The sequence below is a fragment of the Cupressus sempervirens genome, chromosome 2 (assembly GCF_028749045.1).
Source record: "Cupressus sempervirens isolate cs-2001-9-10 chromosome 2, ASM2874904v1, whole genome shotgun sequence".
NCBI classification, from domain to species: domain Eukaryota; kingdom Viridiplantae; phylum Streptophyta; class Pinopsida; order Cupressales; family Cupressaceae; genus Cupressus; species Cupressus sempervirens.
The window spans coordinates 753,808,250-753,826,210 of record NC_143119.1 but is presented as its reverse complement, the minus strand read 5'-3'; the positions used below and the strand labels follow the sequence as shown (position 1 = coordinate 753,826,210).

Here is a 17,961-nt window from a genome sequence, read left to right as displayed (position 1 = left end):
ATTGAATGTTCTGCTAGTCACATACTTACCCACCCAGTGTCTAAATTTATCAAATGAAATTGAATTTTAATTTGTTTACTTCGGGCAGTTGAGTTACATGCTAGTTGCAACTCACAATGTATTTCAAAAGGCTTTTCAACTAAAATTGATGCTGTGTTTTTCTGCAAGTTACTCAGTGGCCATTACCCTCACAAACTGCAAGTAGTCACAGCTTTTTTCAACCATAGTTTGTCCTGTCTGAATGAGTTGTAACTTTCCCTAATGATATTTATTCACAATACTATTACGTTTTGATGTTTGTTACATTTATTTGTTTCATCATGCTTTTTCTTTTCTTATCAGGTGGTGTGTTGCTATTTGTTTGATATACAAGCAATTGGGACAAACATTAATATAATTCAATATAATTTCATCCACTTGTGCAGCCAAAAAGTACTTCAAATATTAAGAGAATTCTGAAACAAGAATGTAGGCATTTCATTCATAAAACTGGTAGCATGAGTACAACTGTGTAAAGCAGTGCCGAAGAAGAGCAAACTGACACTCACATTTGTGCTGAACTGACAAATGATTCTGTCAAAAAATGAGACTGTTTATGTGTTTTTCAATCTTTTAATTGGTGTGGTCTTGAAGTCAGCATCGTCACTGACTTCGTCATGTCCTTTTGACTCATCATCACTGCTAGATACACATACAAACGTTCTCTTTGCTTTCAATACTTTCTTCTCTGTTGTTGTATTACGATTGTCATCTTGTGACACCTGTTTCTTTTTTGGTGAAATCCATTGCCCCGATGTACCTTCAGGATTCTGAAATGCATATTTTTCGATACATTTTAGGACTTCCTTCCCATACAGTTCAGTTTTTCTTTTCCCAAGTAGTTTCTCTACCTGCACATAAGTAAAGCCGCTTCATTTCTAGGCAATGCATACCAGCGAATTTTTCAGCCTTTATATTTGTACTTCTTCAAGTTCCAAATGAATAAGAGACTAACATGATTTACCTCATCCATTGTGGTTGGTTTCTGACTGCATAAAATGGTAATATGTTGCGAGGACAAGACAGCATGAGGAAAAATGCCTCCATGCCTCTGAGAAATTTCCTTGCGGAGTTCATCAAGAACAAGTGCCAAGCCAGAATGCATATTATTGTTATCGAAAAGTGCTCCATTCTTGATGTTTTGACTGCTAGTCTTTGATCCCTGAACCATCTCTAATCTGATCACCTTTTGTCCTGTACAACACGGGTGCCAGACATGCATTCCAACAGGGACTAAAATTCAGTATTTGATTGTTCAATTTTCAAATTGAGGATCAGATGACAAGATCAGCACCTCCATTATTTTTTTTTGATACTTCAGAGGATCGAGATAGAAAAGGATTATAAAAATGATACAGGCCACTGAACCATTCCCACTCTAATGACTAATCACTGCAAGAAGCCTCAAATATCTATACTATTGAAGTCATCTACTAAAGAATTCCAAAAAATAAAATAACCAATGTCAAAAATTTAAGGACAAAAAATAATTGAATATTATTTATTTACTTGTCTAATTTGATAAAACACAAAAGAGAATAAAATGGGAGACATCAACTACAGTTAAAAAAACGTATATACAACTTGCCTTGTAGCAATTGCTTTGACAACGATCCAAGCGTTAGATATGCATTTGTAGCATATGCTGTGTGCTGGAACTCTTCTTTCTACAACAAAGAAGGAGAGAATATGAATATGTCGAAATCAAGAAAAAGAGATTCAAGACAACCAAATGCTGACAGCTGAATATTTCTAGCTCACATGGGAAATATTGGTCAAGGAACTTATATACATTGATTCTGTTTACTGCCCAACTCAACAAGTTACACAAGTAAACAGAAATGTCCATTTACAGAACGTAGAAATGTAACAATATGACTCACCAAACATGTTCAGAGATATTTCTGTCATTACAAAGGAATAGATTTGCAATCAGGAAACAAAACAAAGAGATAGTTACGTATCCCAACTACAACCAACTACAATATAAATAGTGTATGACATTGGCTAAAGGCTACCAACGATTCAGGAACTAATCTTCCCAATTACAAAATGTAATGTCCCCTTCTCCATGCTAGGCCTTCTAGCACCTTTTTGGTCTATCTTTCCATCCGCATAGGCTAACGGCATTAATCTTAAGGATGCCAGCCAATCACAGGATTCTATTCAGTTTCGTTGGGGTAGATATTTAAGTCGTGGAGCTTGCTATAGTTAGGTCACTTTATTTTATAAAGTTACTTTATGAGTTAAAGTCATTTTATAACAAAAGTAACCAAAGTGACTAAAACATGAATGTGGCTTTTATCCCACATTGCCTAGTTGTTTGTATTTTCCCTCCTATCGAGGTTATAAAAGCACGGAGCTTCATTGGAATTGGCACCATGAAATATATCAACATATTGTTTGTGAAATTGGTTGCTTGATTGTGACTGGTTATTCTTGAGGACAAAACCCCTCGAGACAGGGTAGCTGGATGTAGCCCCAACAACTTTTTGAAGTTTCATCCATAGCTCAAATGTAGAGTTGGAGCAAGTGATCATTTGACTGGGTACGTTACCCATCAGCAAGAGGCCTATTGAGATTATACAGGGATTAAAGTGTTCTGAATTCTAAGACAGTTGTGTGAGTTGACAGAGTGAGGCTGTTGTTGTTACTGATCTCATCACAGCAGAGAGGACTGCATTGGGCATATACGAGTGGACAGTAATAGCCGTTGGGTTAACCACAAGGAGTTTGGGAAAGCCCGTTGTCACACACTCCTTCCATAGGGCAGAAGATAGGAGGAAGACTGGACAGTCAGCAGACGACACATTAAAGTGCAGAATCCAAGGTCATCATGGGAGCATTAGTGACCGCTACCACAGGCCGCCAGGGGGTACACACTAGTTGGGTCCACAAGTAAGACTCCATTCCAGCCAGGTATCGCATGTAGAGGTAGGCTTCCCTCAGCACTCATGAATATTGTTTCTTGTATTATGTGGTGCATGTAATTAACGTCCATACTGTGAGTTTAGAGCAATAGTATCATACCCGCATTCTGCTGTTAAACACCCAGTGTGAAATGAGACTTGATTAATTAAATATTGAGATTAAATGTGTTTTGACAGTATTGTGATTTCTGAGTTCCTTCATGCATTGACATTGCTGCATCTTGGTTTCACCATACTGTGGAAAGGTTTAAATGTTAAAGTAAATCTGTTGGTCACCATTTCTAGCAAAAACAGTATAAATCAGATTAGTACTTGCTACTGCTGTATTTGTTTGGTATATTATAGTGGTATCAGAGCCACAAGACCTGCCGACTTGTGGGTAAGTTATTGAGTTGCAGGCTGGTTAAAATAGGGAAAAATGTCAAATAGGCATGAATAGGAAACTTTATAATTTTAGTCACATCCGACCTAAATAGGCAGGATCTTCAAACCAGTTTGATATTGAGGACACTTATACAATTGATGAGGAGCTAACCTTTGGAACAGGGTTAACAGGTTGAACAGATACAGATCATTCAAATGGCACATGATGGGAATGAATAGGAATAGGAACTGAGGGCAGCCTTGCGGGCTATTAGTGATAGACAAAATAATATCGCTACTGCACTTCAGCAGCTTACAAGTGCTATGCGGCAGCTAGCTCCGACTCACAAGAGGCCACCAAGTCATCACAATAGAGGTGGTAGTGTGGCAAGATCACCCCGAGCTGCTAGGCCCCCAACACGGAACACTCACAGGCCACTAATGCCCATTTTTGTTGAGAATAATATCAAGGAACAAGTAGCACAGCCTGTGACACCAGGTTTACTTCCAGATAATGTTAAGGCTATGTACGATGAATGGGATCTGTTCCTTGATCAGATTAAACAAAATTTGATCTTTGTTCAATACATGAATCAAAAAAGGGAGACAAAGAGACATCAGCAGGACAGGAGGCCTAGGGCACAGAATAGGGACTTGAAGCACGCTATGAACAAGTCATCCCTCCCCACTTTTGATGGCAATAATAAGACATTTGCTAGAGCTTGGTTTCACAAGCTAGACACCTACCTGACACTTAAGCCCATGTCGGAAACATAAGCCATTAGATTTTCCATGATGCATTTAGTGGGAGCAACATATGATTGGTGATATCATGGGCTAGTCACCCAGGATCATGGTCTCATTACATCTTACGAGATTTTCAGCTCTAAGCTGATCACCCATTTTGACAGGAAGGACATTGAGGTCTACTATAGGGATTTGGCACAGTTACAACTAGATCTCTAGAACAGAGGGCTTACAAGATAGATTTAGAGGTTTGGTCAAGGTCCTTAAACCAAACACATTGGATGATGCTATCAAGATCACACATGATCTAGACTCACCTTCTTCGATACTACAGACTCCTAAAAAACCTTATAAGGGGTCTACTTCATTCTAGAAGAACAAGAGTTAGCATAAGACTTCCCCTCCCAAATTGGACTTTGAGACACGAAATGAACTCGGGTGGAAGAAGCTATGCTTCAATTGTAGGGAGCCATGGACACCGGATCACAGATGCCTTGCCAAAGGTAAAATACTAAAATACATTATGTTGAGGTTCTTTCAGAAGAGGAGGATGAGCAACAAAGGGGCAGGGATGTTGATGGCAGCGATAAGGAAGAAAGTGAGGAGTGACCTCCTAAAGAGAGGAAGGAATCCACTCCGAGACAGTCCCCTACAATAGCTTTCCTTTCTAGCAATCCCATGGGTCACCCCTTTCACTTGAAGGGTATAGTTAGAGGGCAGTGTATTGTGTGTCTTTTAAATACAAGTGTATCACATAACTTCACAAGCATGCACTGGGTTTTAAAGAGAAAGTTACAGGTTGATGACATACTCGAGTTCGAAGTTATGGTCATAGGAGGCGATAGATTGAGGTGCATAGGGAAAGTGTCAGGGCTTTTGGTTCACTTTGATGACTTTCTTCTAGAGGCAGATTTTTATGTTGTTTATTTGGATGGATTAGACGCCATGTTGGGAAGACAATGGTTTCAGACTATCAGCAAGTACACAGTTGATCATAATAAGATGTAGCTAGAATTCTTACAAGATGGCTGATAGGTGATTCTCAAGGCCATGCCATAGGGTGAACCTAGAATGATCTCAGCTCACAGGATGGAAGCTATTATGAAACATGATGACATGGAATGGACAATGCACTGTTTCATCTCGTCTAAGGCTACATTAGGTTCAAGATAGCAGCTTGATGTTGACATTCAGCCGGTGCTTGATAAGCACAAGAGGGTTTTTGAGGACATACCCTTGAGTATTCCCCTAGATAGAGGGTTTGAGCATATCATTGAGTTAGAGGAGGGCGCCAAACCCGTCATTACAACTCATTATTGTCATCCTAAGCACTATAAAGAGGAAATAGAAAGGACAATTAAGGAACTCTTGGACATGGGACAAATTAGACCTAGCTCCAGCCCTTTTGCTTCTTCAATAGTTTTGGTAAAGAAGGATGACACTCTTCGCATGTGTATTGATTACCATGCTCTCAACAAAAGGACCATTAAGAACAAGTAACCCATTCCTCGCATTGAAGAGCTACTAGATGAATTACATGTGGTAGTCTATTTCTCGAAGATAGCTCTTAGATTTGGATACCATCAGATACAAGTACGTGAGGAGGACGTGCATAAGACAACTTTCCGATGCCACTATGGACACTATGAGTTCTTGGTTATGCCATTTGGGCTCACCAATGTGCCGGTCACATTTCAATCATGTATGGACCATATTTTTAGAAAATAGTTACGCAAGAGCGTGTTGGTATTCTTTGACGATATCCTGGTTTTCAACAGAATTTGGGAGGAGCATTTGCAAAACCTACATGAAGTTCTTAGTATTATGGAGGAGCATTCATTGTTTGATAAGGAATCGAAGTGTCAGTTTGAGTTGACTGAGATTCTTTACCTTGGACACATGATTGGTGTAGATGGGGTGAAGATACACTAGGAAAAGATACAAGCAATCCTAGACTGGCCACCTCCGAGGAACGTATCAGATTTGAGGGGTTTCCTCAGTCTTTGCTCTTATTACAAAAGATTTGCTAGAGGCTTCTCTCAGACAGTAGTTCCCCTCACCAATCTCACACAGAAAGGGGCATTCAAGTGGATAGATGATGCAAAAGTGACTTTTGATAAGCTCAAGAAGGTGATGAGCACATCCTGATTTCGACACTCCCCGACTTCTCTCACTCTTTTGTAAGAGTGTGATGTTTCAAGGAGCAGAATTGATGCAGTTCTAATGCAATATAGGCATCTGATAGCTTATGAGAGTTAGGACAACGAGAGATTGTACTCCACCTATGACAAGGAAATGCTAGCTATCATGCACTCTTTAGCCAAGTTAAGACAGTACTTGGTGGGTGGAAAATTCACGGTTAATATAGACCATGACAGCTTGCAATATTTCTTAGAACAAAAAAAATCTCAATGAAAGACAACAAAATTGTGTCAGCAAGGTTCAGGCCTATGATTTTGACATCGAGTATATCAAGGGTAAGAACAATCTAGTTGCTGATGCACTTTCCAGGAGACCTTCCATAGTAGAGTGTTGTGTCATTTTAGAGATATCGACAGATTGGAAGTCCTAATTACTAGTTGAGTATTCAAAGAATAATCAAGCTTGTTAGATCATGGATGGGCAGCTCCAGGACAGTAGGTACAAGGTAATCGATGATGTGATTTTTTATAAGGATAGGATCTATCTCGTGCCAAAGTCTAAGCTCAAGGGAAAAATTATGGAGACTTTTCATGATGCACCATTAGCTAGGCACCCAGGTTTCTTCAAAACCTATAGGCAAGTCAAAGTAAGGTTTTCATGGAAGGGCCTCAAGGACGATGTCCTTCAGTATCTCAGAGAATGTCGTACTTGTCAGCAGAAGAAGTCGGAGCACGAGTTTCCAGCTGAATTATTACAGCCTCTCCCTATTCCAACACCGAAATGGGAGTGTATCTCTATGGACTTCATTATCGGATTGCCGAGAGTGCAAGGCAAAGATTCCATTTTCGTGGTTGTAGGCAGATTGACTAAGTTTGCTCACTTTTAAGCTATAGCGCCAAATTGGTCAGCCTCTCAAGTAGTCGAGTTATTTTTTTGAGAGGTTTCTCGTTTACATGGTCTCCCTCAGACCATTGTGAGCGACAAAGATAGCAAATTTCTCAGCACTTTTTGGCAGGAATTATTCAGATTGATAGGCACAGAATTGACACCCAACACGAGTTACCACCCACAAACAGACAAGCAAATTGAGATAGTAAACAAATGGGTGGAGGGCTATCTTCGAAATTATGTAGCGGGGCAACAAAGAGTTTGGGCTAAATGGTAATATCTAGGGGAGTACTGCTACAACTCCTATCACATGTCCATTCGGATGACACCGTTTCGAGCCCTCTATTGCAGTGAACCACTATCATTCGTAGATCTAGCTTTACAGGACAACAGAGCACCGCTAGCTGGAGATTGAATATAGGATCAGCAAGACATTCTCAGATCTCTTTGAGAGAACATTCTACAGGCTCAGAACCAACAGAAGATGTACGCTGATCGTCGCAGGATAGAGAAGAGTTTTGAGTTAGGTGACATGGTTTACCTTTGTCTCCAACCTTATAGGCAGAGCTCCTGGAAGAAGAGTGGGTCTAAAAAACTCCAACCTAGATTTTATGGTCCCTATCGCAGTACTCGAAGGGTTGGAGAGGTTTCTTATGAGCTGAAATTGCCAGATGACAGTAGAATTCATAACGTTTTCCACGTGTCTTGCCTCAAGAAGGCGATTAGTCAGCAAGTAGTGCCTTCTATTCGATTGCCCCCACTTGACGTGGAAGGGAAGTTGGTTTTGGTTCTAACCAAGTTGATTGAAATCAAAGAAAGGAAGTTGCATAACAAGTCCATTAGGGAGTATCTAATTCACTGGAAAGATTAGCCGTATGAAGATGCCACTTGGGAGGGTGAATCAATCCTGTAGCATCGAGCATTGAGATTGCTTGAGGGCAAGCAATCCCGGGGAGGACTATAATGTCCCCTTGTCCGCGCTAGGCCTTCTGGTGCCTTGCTCGTCTATCTTTCCATCTGGATAGGCTAACAACATTAATCTTAAGGATGTCAATCAGTCACAGGATTCTATTCAGTTTCGTTGAGGGAGATATTTAAGTCATGGAGCCTTTTATAGTTAAGTCACTTTATTTTATAAAGTTACTTTATGACTTAAAGTCATTTTATAACAAAAGTAACTTAAGTGACTCAAACACGAAAGTGGCTTTTATCCCACATTGCCTAATTGTTTGTATTTTCTCTCATATCGAGGTTATAAAGGCACAAAGCTTCGTTAGGATTGGCACTGTGAAATATATCAACATATTGTTTGTGAAATTGGTTGCTTGATTGTGACTGGTTGTTCTTGAGGACGAAACTCCTCAAGACAAAGAGTAGCTGGATGTTGCCCCAGCAAATTGTTGATGTAGGAGTTGATGTAATCCAACTCCACAGCTCACCAAGATCACCTGCATGCAAATAACCTGTCGAAGGAAAACTAAGAAGGAAGAGGTGGAGCTTGGAAAAACCCTAAACGGACTTGAGGGAGAACATATTGCAAAACAATGAAAATGTATTTACAATGAAATTGAGTTGTATTGAATTGAGAAAATACAATGAAAGAGCCTGAATATAAAGGCCTCATGAAAGCTTGTAGAACAAGCTGGAAAGTGGTAGAAGATAAGGTTGATAACTAAGCATCCACAAAAAGGTGGAACATGCGAGAAGGGAACAAACTCCCGTGTTGTCAACAACTCATCTCTACAACTGTTAACTACTAAATATTAAATAAATGCATTAACCTAAGTAAGCTTAAGTAAATAGAATAAATAATTAATTATTTACTCTAACACCCCCCCTTAAGTGCAACTTAGGGGAATGCCTTAAGCTCACAAAACTAAAATGAAATGCAAAATAGGTCCGAGCAACAAGGCCATGTTAGGCACCCATGTACAATGCAAAGAGATGCAACCTCTGAAAATGGGGAAAGAGAGAAAACCACGTGGGAAAAACCCTCCCCCAAAAAGAGGTAAGAACCTAGTGAAGAACTAAAGAAGCCTCCAAATAGGATAATGTCCCTTAAAACAGGAACAAGGAGTGATCATGAAGAGCATCACTGAAGCATGAAGAAGCCGCAAAATCTGCCATCAAAAAGAAATTGCTGATTTGAGAAACCTCCATGGAAGAAGAAAAAGGCACGAACCGAGCGTGTCTATATGGTAGATGATCCATCTCACCGAAATGCATAGGTAGCCAGCCACTGCAACCGCCTCGTATATAAGATCAACCACTGAATACATAGCTCACACTATTGAACCATCAAACCAAGGATGTATTAGAACAACAGCATAATCCCCCCTTAATGCAGACGGGGTGAGATGATAGGCAACTGAGAAGGTGGGCCAAAATCCTTTGCGGACAGAATCAAGAACGACAAGAGTGGAAGAGGTACAAACACCTATAAAGGCACGGTTACACTGACGCTGCATGGGAAAACAAAATGAAGAAAGACAAAAACAACAAATAACTATCCCCCCATGGTGCTTTATAAAAATAGTGCAGGTACACCTGTCTCAAAACAACATTCATGAACCCTAAATACAAGAGTGACACTTTATCTCAGTGCTTATACATAAAGATGCTTACAAATGATGTCTACAATGATCAAAAAAGGAAAAAAGTTGACACAAAAGACAGTACAGCTCAAAAATAAAGAAACCATGCTAGGAAAACGATCCTTGGACTTGAAACACCCAAGATATCCACCATAAAGCAAAAATGCCAAAAACATGATAGAAAGAGCATGGACCAGAATTTAAGAAAAAAGACCACATTTCTGAAAAGATGAGAAAACCAACTTTCCAAAAATATAACATTTTCAAAAAACTGACATGGGATGCAAAAGATATGCATGCTGGAGTCAAAAACAGAACTTTGGACTTTAATTGCAAAAACGGATAACAAAACTGCATCAAAAACTAAAAATACTTGCACCAATGTCTCTGTCTCGAAACCAGCTTTCTGGCGCTTCTTTCGAATCGGAAAAATACCTCCGTATGCTCAAGTTATGGCCAAAAAAAACAGTAGGTCAAAAATGACCCTGCAGAGGTGCAAGAGGGTGATGCAGGATGACATCAGCAAACAACTAGCTTAAAATTGACGGCCTTGCAGCCGTCACAACAAACAACGAGGCCACGTGGCACATGCTAATGTGGCAGGGGTGACATGGTAGGTCCACGTGGCAAAGTGCCACTTGTGCCACGTGTCACCCCCGCATTGGCTGATTGTGCTCACGAACTGCTGATGTGGTTGCAGTGTTGTCGCTGACTGAGCGTACCAAATGATGCGGGAGTGGTGATCACCGGTGGAGCGGAGCCAAGGCAGAGGGAGCTGGGGGCGCCGCTTGGCAGGAGCAGTGTGGAGGCCGCAACTGGGCTGCGCACTGGCCGTGATGGTCCTGCAATGGTGCGGCTGGTGGCTGTGGCTACCTGGCTAAGCGTGGGAGGCGCATTGGCGGTGCGAGGGTGATTGCGCGGTGGCCACTGGGCGGCGCAATGTTTTTTTATATTTTAAAAAAAAATTTAACGCCAAATCCTCTGTACAATTCGTACGGCAGGGCCTGTGCCTAAAATTTTTTTGCGTCTCGGAGCTCTGTCTCCAAAATTGACAAATTTTATATGAATCCTGACTGTAAACGACCTTTGGGATCCAATGGCAATGTCCGTTTGGGCCCAAAGTGCTCTGAAAAAACGCTCTTCCCCTGGATTGAAGAAAAATGCACAAACAAACTAGGGTTTGTGTCTCCGAATCGCGGCTTCAAAAATCCTTCAACGAAGCAACAGCAGGGCGGCTCTGATACCATGTAGAAGTTAATGTAATCCAACTCCATAGCTCACCAAGATCACCTGCATGCAAATAACCTGTCGAAGGGAAACCAAGAAGGAAGAGGTGGAGCTTGGAAAAACCCTAAACAGACTTGAGAGAGAACATCTAGCAAAACAATGAAAATTTATTTACAATGAAATTGAGTTGTATTGAATTGAGAAAATACAATGAGAGAACCTGAATATAAAGGCCTCATGGAAGCTTGTAGAACAAGTTGGAAAGTGGTAGAAGATAAAGTTGACAACTAAGCATCCACAAAAAGGTGAAACATGCTAGAAGGGAACAAACTCCCGTGTTGTCAACAACTCATCTCTACAACTATTAACTACTAAATATTAAATAAATGCATTAACCTAAGTGAGCTTAAGTAAATAAAATAAATAATTAATTATTTACTCTAATAGTTGAAGTTTCATCCATATAGCTCAAATGTAGAGTTGGAGATGTAGAGTTGGAGCAAGTGATCCTTTTGATAGGGTACATTACCCATCAACAAGAGGCCTATCGAGGTTATACAGGGATTGAAGTGTTTTGAAATCTAAGGCAGTTGTATGAGTTGATAGGGTGAAGTTGTTGTTACTGATCTCATCACAGCTGAGAGGACTGCGTTGGGCATATACGAATGAATAGTTATAGTCACTGGGTTAACCGCAAGGAGTTTGGGAAAGCCAATTGTCACATTCCTTCCATATGGCAGAAGAGAGGAGGAAGACATCCTCACGGGGAAAGATTGGACAATCAGCAGATGACACATTAGAGTGCAGACTGAGTTGCATCTGAAGTCATCGCGGGAGCATCAGTGACCGCTACCACAGGCCACCAGGGGGTACACACTAGTCGGAACCACAAGTAAGACTCCATTCTAGCCAGGTATCGCATGTAGAGGTAAGCTTCCCTCAGCACACATGAATATTGTTTTTTGTATTACGTGGTGCATGTAATTAACATCCATTGTCGTCAGTAGAAATTGTGTATCAGCCGACGGGTCCCTTCGGGAAGGTTATTGTTATGTAGCCGACGGACTCCTTCGGGAAGGTTCTTCGGAAAGTATTTATACACCCTTCAGGATTATTGTAAATCATCATTCAAGCATAATGTACTATTTGGCATATGCGAATAATAATAAGTTCTGCTATCCATATCTATTGTCTGTGTGTTGATTTCTTTACCTGTACGGTAAACATTTGGCGCCGTTGCCCGATGGACCTGGTACACAGGCAGGCGAATGGAAATTAAATGTCGAATCAGTTGAACAAGAATAAGGATAAGCTGAAGGAAAAGGATGACATACGCGTTGTGCAGGAAAATTTAATTCTGGCACAACAGACAGAGCGTTGAAGGAGATTTCAGAAGATTGCCGACGGAAACAAGAGCGCAAAAGAATTGTTGAAGGAGACTCGACAACGGCTTGATTTGGTGGAAGAAGTGAGGGAGGAGTTTTTGAACCTGCATACGCCATGGGAAGAGAATCTTGACGGAAGGAAATTAACTCGCACGGCTTGGAGTGTTGAGAGAGCACGAGCGTGGAGTGACCTCTTCGTCTAAGATATACTTCCAAAACGAACCACTTCGGTTAACGAAACCTCTTCTTCACTGAACAATGCGGAAGTCGAAAACAACGCGGGTGTTGAAAACAGCGCGAAAGTCAAAAACAACGCGAGTGTTGAAAATAGCGTGGAAGTCGAACATAGCGCAAGTGTCCAAAACAACACAGGTGTGCAGAACAGCGCGGGTGTGCAGAACAGTGCGGGTGTCCAGAACAACACGAGTGTTGGAAACAGCGCGAGTGTGCAGAACAACGCGGGTGTTCAAAATAGCGTAAGAGCTCAGAACAACGTGGGTGTTCAAAACAACGCAGGTACACAACAAAACCCTCAACATACAGTGATAATGGCAGGTCCAAAAGAAAAGTTGCCTAAATTTGATGGTGAAGGAGCCGCCGATCGGATTCGACATTATAAGACACGTGAAACGATCTGGAGAGCAAATGGTATAACAGATACGAATGAATGGGTCCGACAGTTTCCAGCCACCCTACGGGGTGTTGCAATTGATTGGTTTACTGACATAGATCCGCAAAAATTAAACACTTGGGATAACATTAAGGAGTTTTGTGCAGAATTTCAAATATTGCACGATGATAATGAGATCGTCAATGAGATATTCAATACCAAGCAGAAGAAGAATGAAACAGTACGGGTCTTCGCTAGGAGGTTGAAAGACTTAATCAGTAAAATGGAGAATAAGCCGGCAGATGAGTTCCAGAAAAGATGGTTCATTGAAGGCCTTAACCCCAAGCTACGGAAAAAGATGAAGATCATGCCACCATCGACATTTATTGAAGCATACAATCGGGCACTGAACCTCGAAAGTGAACAGAAGACAAAGAAGAAGAAGACCAGCTCATCCGATTCAGATGACGACGAGCCTTCAGAAGAAGATAGCAGCGACGATGAAGGCAGCAGCAAGAAAGTCCGTGCTCTTCAGAAGGACATGCTGCGGATGATGGAGGAGTTCAAAAACATGAACAAGGAGACTAAGGGAAATGACCTATGGTGCACAGAGTGCAAGAAAGAAGGCCATACGAAGGGATCATGTCCGAAAGACCAATTTTGTGAGATTTGCCAGATTATGTGACACTCGGTAAAGGAATGCCCTTTCAATTTGAAAACAAGAACACCGCAGCTAGTGTTCCTGACACAGGAGGCATCCCCGTCAGGAGGGAATAGGAAAACCAGTACGGAAGGTGCCACATCGGGAGGATATAGAAACAATCAGCACGGTCAAAACAACAACAATAATGGCAGGAGGAGTCGAATCCAGTACGATGCCAATGGCCGGCCGATAGTTCAATGTCGCGCATGCAATCTATGGGGTCACTTCGCCTGAGAGTGTACAATGGCGAACACACCGAAGTTATTATGCAGATGGTGTGGACCTGGTGATCATGAAGATGCTAGGTGTTTGAAGTCGGGAGTAAACTTTACCACCGTTGGGACGGACGAAGAAGAGGTTCTGGCCATCACGCGGCAGCAAGCAAAAGTGTACCCCGACCCAGCGGAAGAAAAGAAGAGACTGGAGGAAGCACGGGCAGAGACCCAGAAAGCAACATAGGTAGAAACGGCACACCTGAAGGACACGCCAAGTACCTCCGTACGGAACTGCGCAGAACAGAACATTGTACGGCAAATATTGCAAGCCGAGGTACCCGTCAAGATAAATGATTTAATGCTCACTATGCCTCAGCTCCGATTGGCACTCACAAACATCATTCCCGCTGCTAAACTACCAAGAGAACATGGAAGGGAGCAGGAAAGTGGAGCAAGTACAGCGGACAAAAAGGAGAAGGAAAGTGGCGCAAGTGCAAAAGATCCGATGCTGTTAACCCTCTCATCCGGACGCCATCCGGTAGTCATCAAAATGGGAATTCTTGGGACTGTATTGACAGAAACGATTGTGAACAAAGGGTCTGGTGTCAATGTGTTGTCTGAAGACACCTGGAAAAGGTTGGGACAGCCGACATTATGGCCGCCTACATTCCAGCTGCTAACGGCCGATCAACATGGAATCAAGCCATTAGGAGTCCTAACCACACAACCAATGACGATTGGAACACAGCCATTCTTGTTGGATTTCGTCGTGATCCCACTGAAGCGGAGAGGATATGATGCCATTTTGGGCCGGGGGTGGTTGATACAAGCCAAGGCAAAGCATGATTGGAAGAAAAATACTTTATCACTTGAAAGCAAAGGCCGAAAGTATGTCATCGATCTACACACTCAGATGGTTGGAGACAAAGCTCTATCGTTGGATTCCGAAGGAGAAGAGGATGAGAGGAGGCAGAGTATGGAACCCGATTAGGAGGGAGTCCTACGATTGGAAGGAGATGACGATCTGGATTTAGTAAACGGTCTTTACCAATGGCAGATAGAGGATTATGAGCTATTTTCAAGCTGTAATATGTTAAGGGTCGATGAAGGTAACAAAGAAGAAGGAAATGAATGTCCGACAGAACACAGAGAAGCTGAAGGAGGAAATGAATGTCCAAAGGTACACAGAGAAACTGAAGAAGAAAATGAATGTTCGAAGCAACCCAGACAAGCCGAAGAAAGAAAGGCGGGTATGACTGAAGCTGAAAGAAAGAACATACAGTACGAACCCAAAAGGACGAAAGATTCCACTGTACGACCGCGTAGGAAGAAAGTATTACGTCGAACCACAGATATAGCAGAAAGGTGCCGTCAGCAAGGAAGACACACGATACAACCTGCACAGGAAACAAAGAGGAAGGGTTCAATAAAAGTTGCAGTAGCACAGAGTGTAGGTGTTATTGACGGTCAGAAGGGGCCGCTGACGGAGTCCATGGTACCAAGCTTCGAGAACAAATTGGGCGATAGGGAAAACCAGATGGAGAGATCATGTATCCTAAATAAACTTGATGAGCGACAATTGCATGATAAGCACTTGAAACTGACTAGGTTCCAACCAAGTCAGTGGGTGTTGGAATATGACGGAAGGAACGAATTGAAACCAGGCAAATTCAAAGTCAAATGGGCTGAGCTGTACCAGATTCAGGAGGTAGGCGACAATGGAGCAATAAAATTGTGGACTATGGATGGGCAAGAAGTGCTGCAGGCAATGAACAAGTCGAGGCTAAAGATGTACCATGCTAGGAAGACTCCATCGTCGCAAAATGAATTCCGAACGACTCCATCGTCGTTGCAGAACGACAAAGTTGGGATGGAAAATTGAGTCTGCTGTTCTGAATTTGAAAAAAAAAAAAAAAAAGAGAAAAAATTTGAAAAAAAGAAAAATGGTGTGAGAAAGTCACTGTACGGCTTTTAAAGCTACACCGTACAGATATTGGAGAATATTATTGGTGACTTACAAATGAACGTACGGATTTTGGGGAGTTCTCTTCACCGTACAAATTTTGTAGGGAGGAATGTCTTTGCTGTACGGATTTCGAAGTTATCTAGAAGATATAGTCTGGCACCGTACAGCAAATTGGGGTCTCCTGAAGGACACCGTACGAATGTGAAGGATAGATTCATATAGTTGGTCATACAGATTTTGAAGAAGACATTGAATCCCAATTTTGGCATACGGATTTACTTCCCAGTTTGTCGTACGGATTTAAAGAATAGCGTTTGGATTACGGATTTAAACAATATGGTACCTGATCACGACCGTACGGATTTAAAAAGTTAAGTGTCCCACTGTACAAACTTTCAAGTACGGTTAAGATATTTCAATTCTCATCATTGATGCGTCCGCACGACGATATATCTGAGGTGTCCATACGGCAAGTTTTTGGAAGGATATTTGATGCGTTTGTCCAGCGATCTTATCAAATGAGCACCATACGGCTTCTTCTAAAAGTCAGATGTCCGTACGGATCTTGCAGTTAAGAGCAGCAAAAATGTATATCTCTGAATGCAATCGTACGGCTAGTAGCAGTATTTGATTTTGACTAGCGTATGGCCGTGGGAGTGTAGCATACGAGCAAAAAGTAGTCAGAAAGGAAGGGCAGAAGAAAGCAGTCAAAAGGGAAAGGAGCTAAAAAAAAAAAAAGTCGACAAATCAAGAATGCTCAGAATGAGTATCAGATGATGCCATAAGGAAGGGGACGCACCAGCGGTTGCCAGAAAGAGTGTGGGATTAGGAGAAATTGCAGAAATAGTGTGTTCCGTGCATTTTTTTGTGGGGTTCGGAGTGCTAATTTGGTCTTGGCGGCAAGGGTGCCCCAGGACCCCGCAAGGGCACTGCCCCTCAACCCCGCCGGGGGCGTTGCCCCCTGGACCCCCAGTCGTCGCGGATATCAGTCGTGGGAAGTGTGACCAATTGATGAAACCTAGAGCTGCTGCAGGCATAGTGTGCCAGAGGTGGAAAGATCTACAGAACAAGCATTTTGAGAGGGGTGTTACACTTGGAGTAGTTGTTGGCCGTGAAGCTGTCTTGGTGGATGCAGCGAGAGCTCGGGAGGAGTCGATCATCCAGTTGAAGGCAGTTCAACGGCAATTGGCTCAGTGGACCCAGAGTTGGAAGCAGAGAAAGTAGCACAGGTGGCTATCAAGGTCAGCTTGACTGAGGAGACAGTGTGTTTTGGAAACCAGTTTGGTGTAGGCATAGAACGAATATGAAAGTGATGTGGCAAATCTATCTTGTTGTAGTTAGTTGTTTGAGTTTTGTTCTGTAGTCGTCAGGAGACGACTTTTCTTTTTGGGGGGGATGATGTCGTCGGTAGAAATTGTGTATCAGCCGACGGGTCCCTTCGGGAAGGTTATTGTTATGTAGCCGACGGGAAGGTTCTTGTTATGTAGCGACAAATTGTATGTGGCCGACGGACTCCTTCGGGAAGGTTCTTCGAAAAGTATTTATACACCCTTCGGGATTATTGTAAATCATCATTCAAGCATAATGTATTGTTTGGCATATGCGAATAATAATAAGAAGTTCTGCTATTCATATCTATTGTCTGTGCGTTGATTTCTTTACCTAGTACGGTAAACATCCATTCTGTGAGTTCAGACCAATAATATCATACCCACATTCTGCTGTTAAACATCCAGTGTGAAATGAGACTCAATTAATTAAATATTGAGATTAAATGCATTTTGACAGTATTGCGATTTCTGAGTTCCTTCATGTATTGACATTGCCGCATCTTGGTTTCACCATACTGTAGAAAGGTTAAAATGTTAAATTAAATCTGTTGGTCACCATTTCTAGCAAAAAAAGTATAAATCAGATTAGTACTTGCTACTGCTGTATTGGTTTGGTATATTACATAAAACATAATAATATTAATCTAGCTCACTACATTATGTAATTTCTCCAACTACATTAGCACTTACAAAACAGAATTTCGTCTACCAGATGACTAAAGACAAAACTGGGACTTGAACACAACAAAACTGTTGTAGAAATATCAAGCAAGGGGAGGGTGAGAGAATATCCTTTGATGCACAGAGGAAGTTACATTAGA

General features: G+C 41.8%; 1 protein-coding gene across 1 annotated transcript in view; it reads right to left on the bottom strand.

Moving 5' to 3' along the window:
* Positions 1-453: 453 nt before the first annotated feature.
* The window catches only part of RECQL2 (RECQ helicase L2), a 308,097-nt gene continuing 290,589 nt past the window's right edge, over positions 454-17,961 (bottom strand). Inside the window, exons 18-20 of the mRNA XM_089815375.1 lie at positions 1,628-1,706; positions 1,004-1,233; positions 454-890 (exon numbers count right to left, since the gene is read on the bottom strand). Of these exons, the coding sequence (XP_089671501.1) occupies positions 594-890; positions 1,004-1,233; positions 1,628-1,706 (606 nt within the window). The 3' untranslated portion in view covers positions 454-593. The remainder of the gene's footprint in view (positions 891-1,003; positions 1,234-1,627; positions 1,707-17,961) is intronic.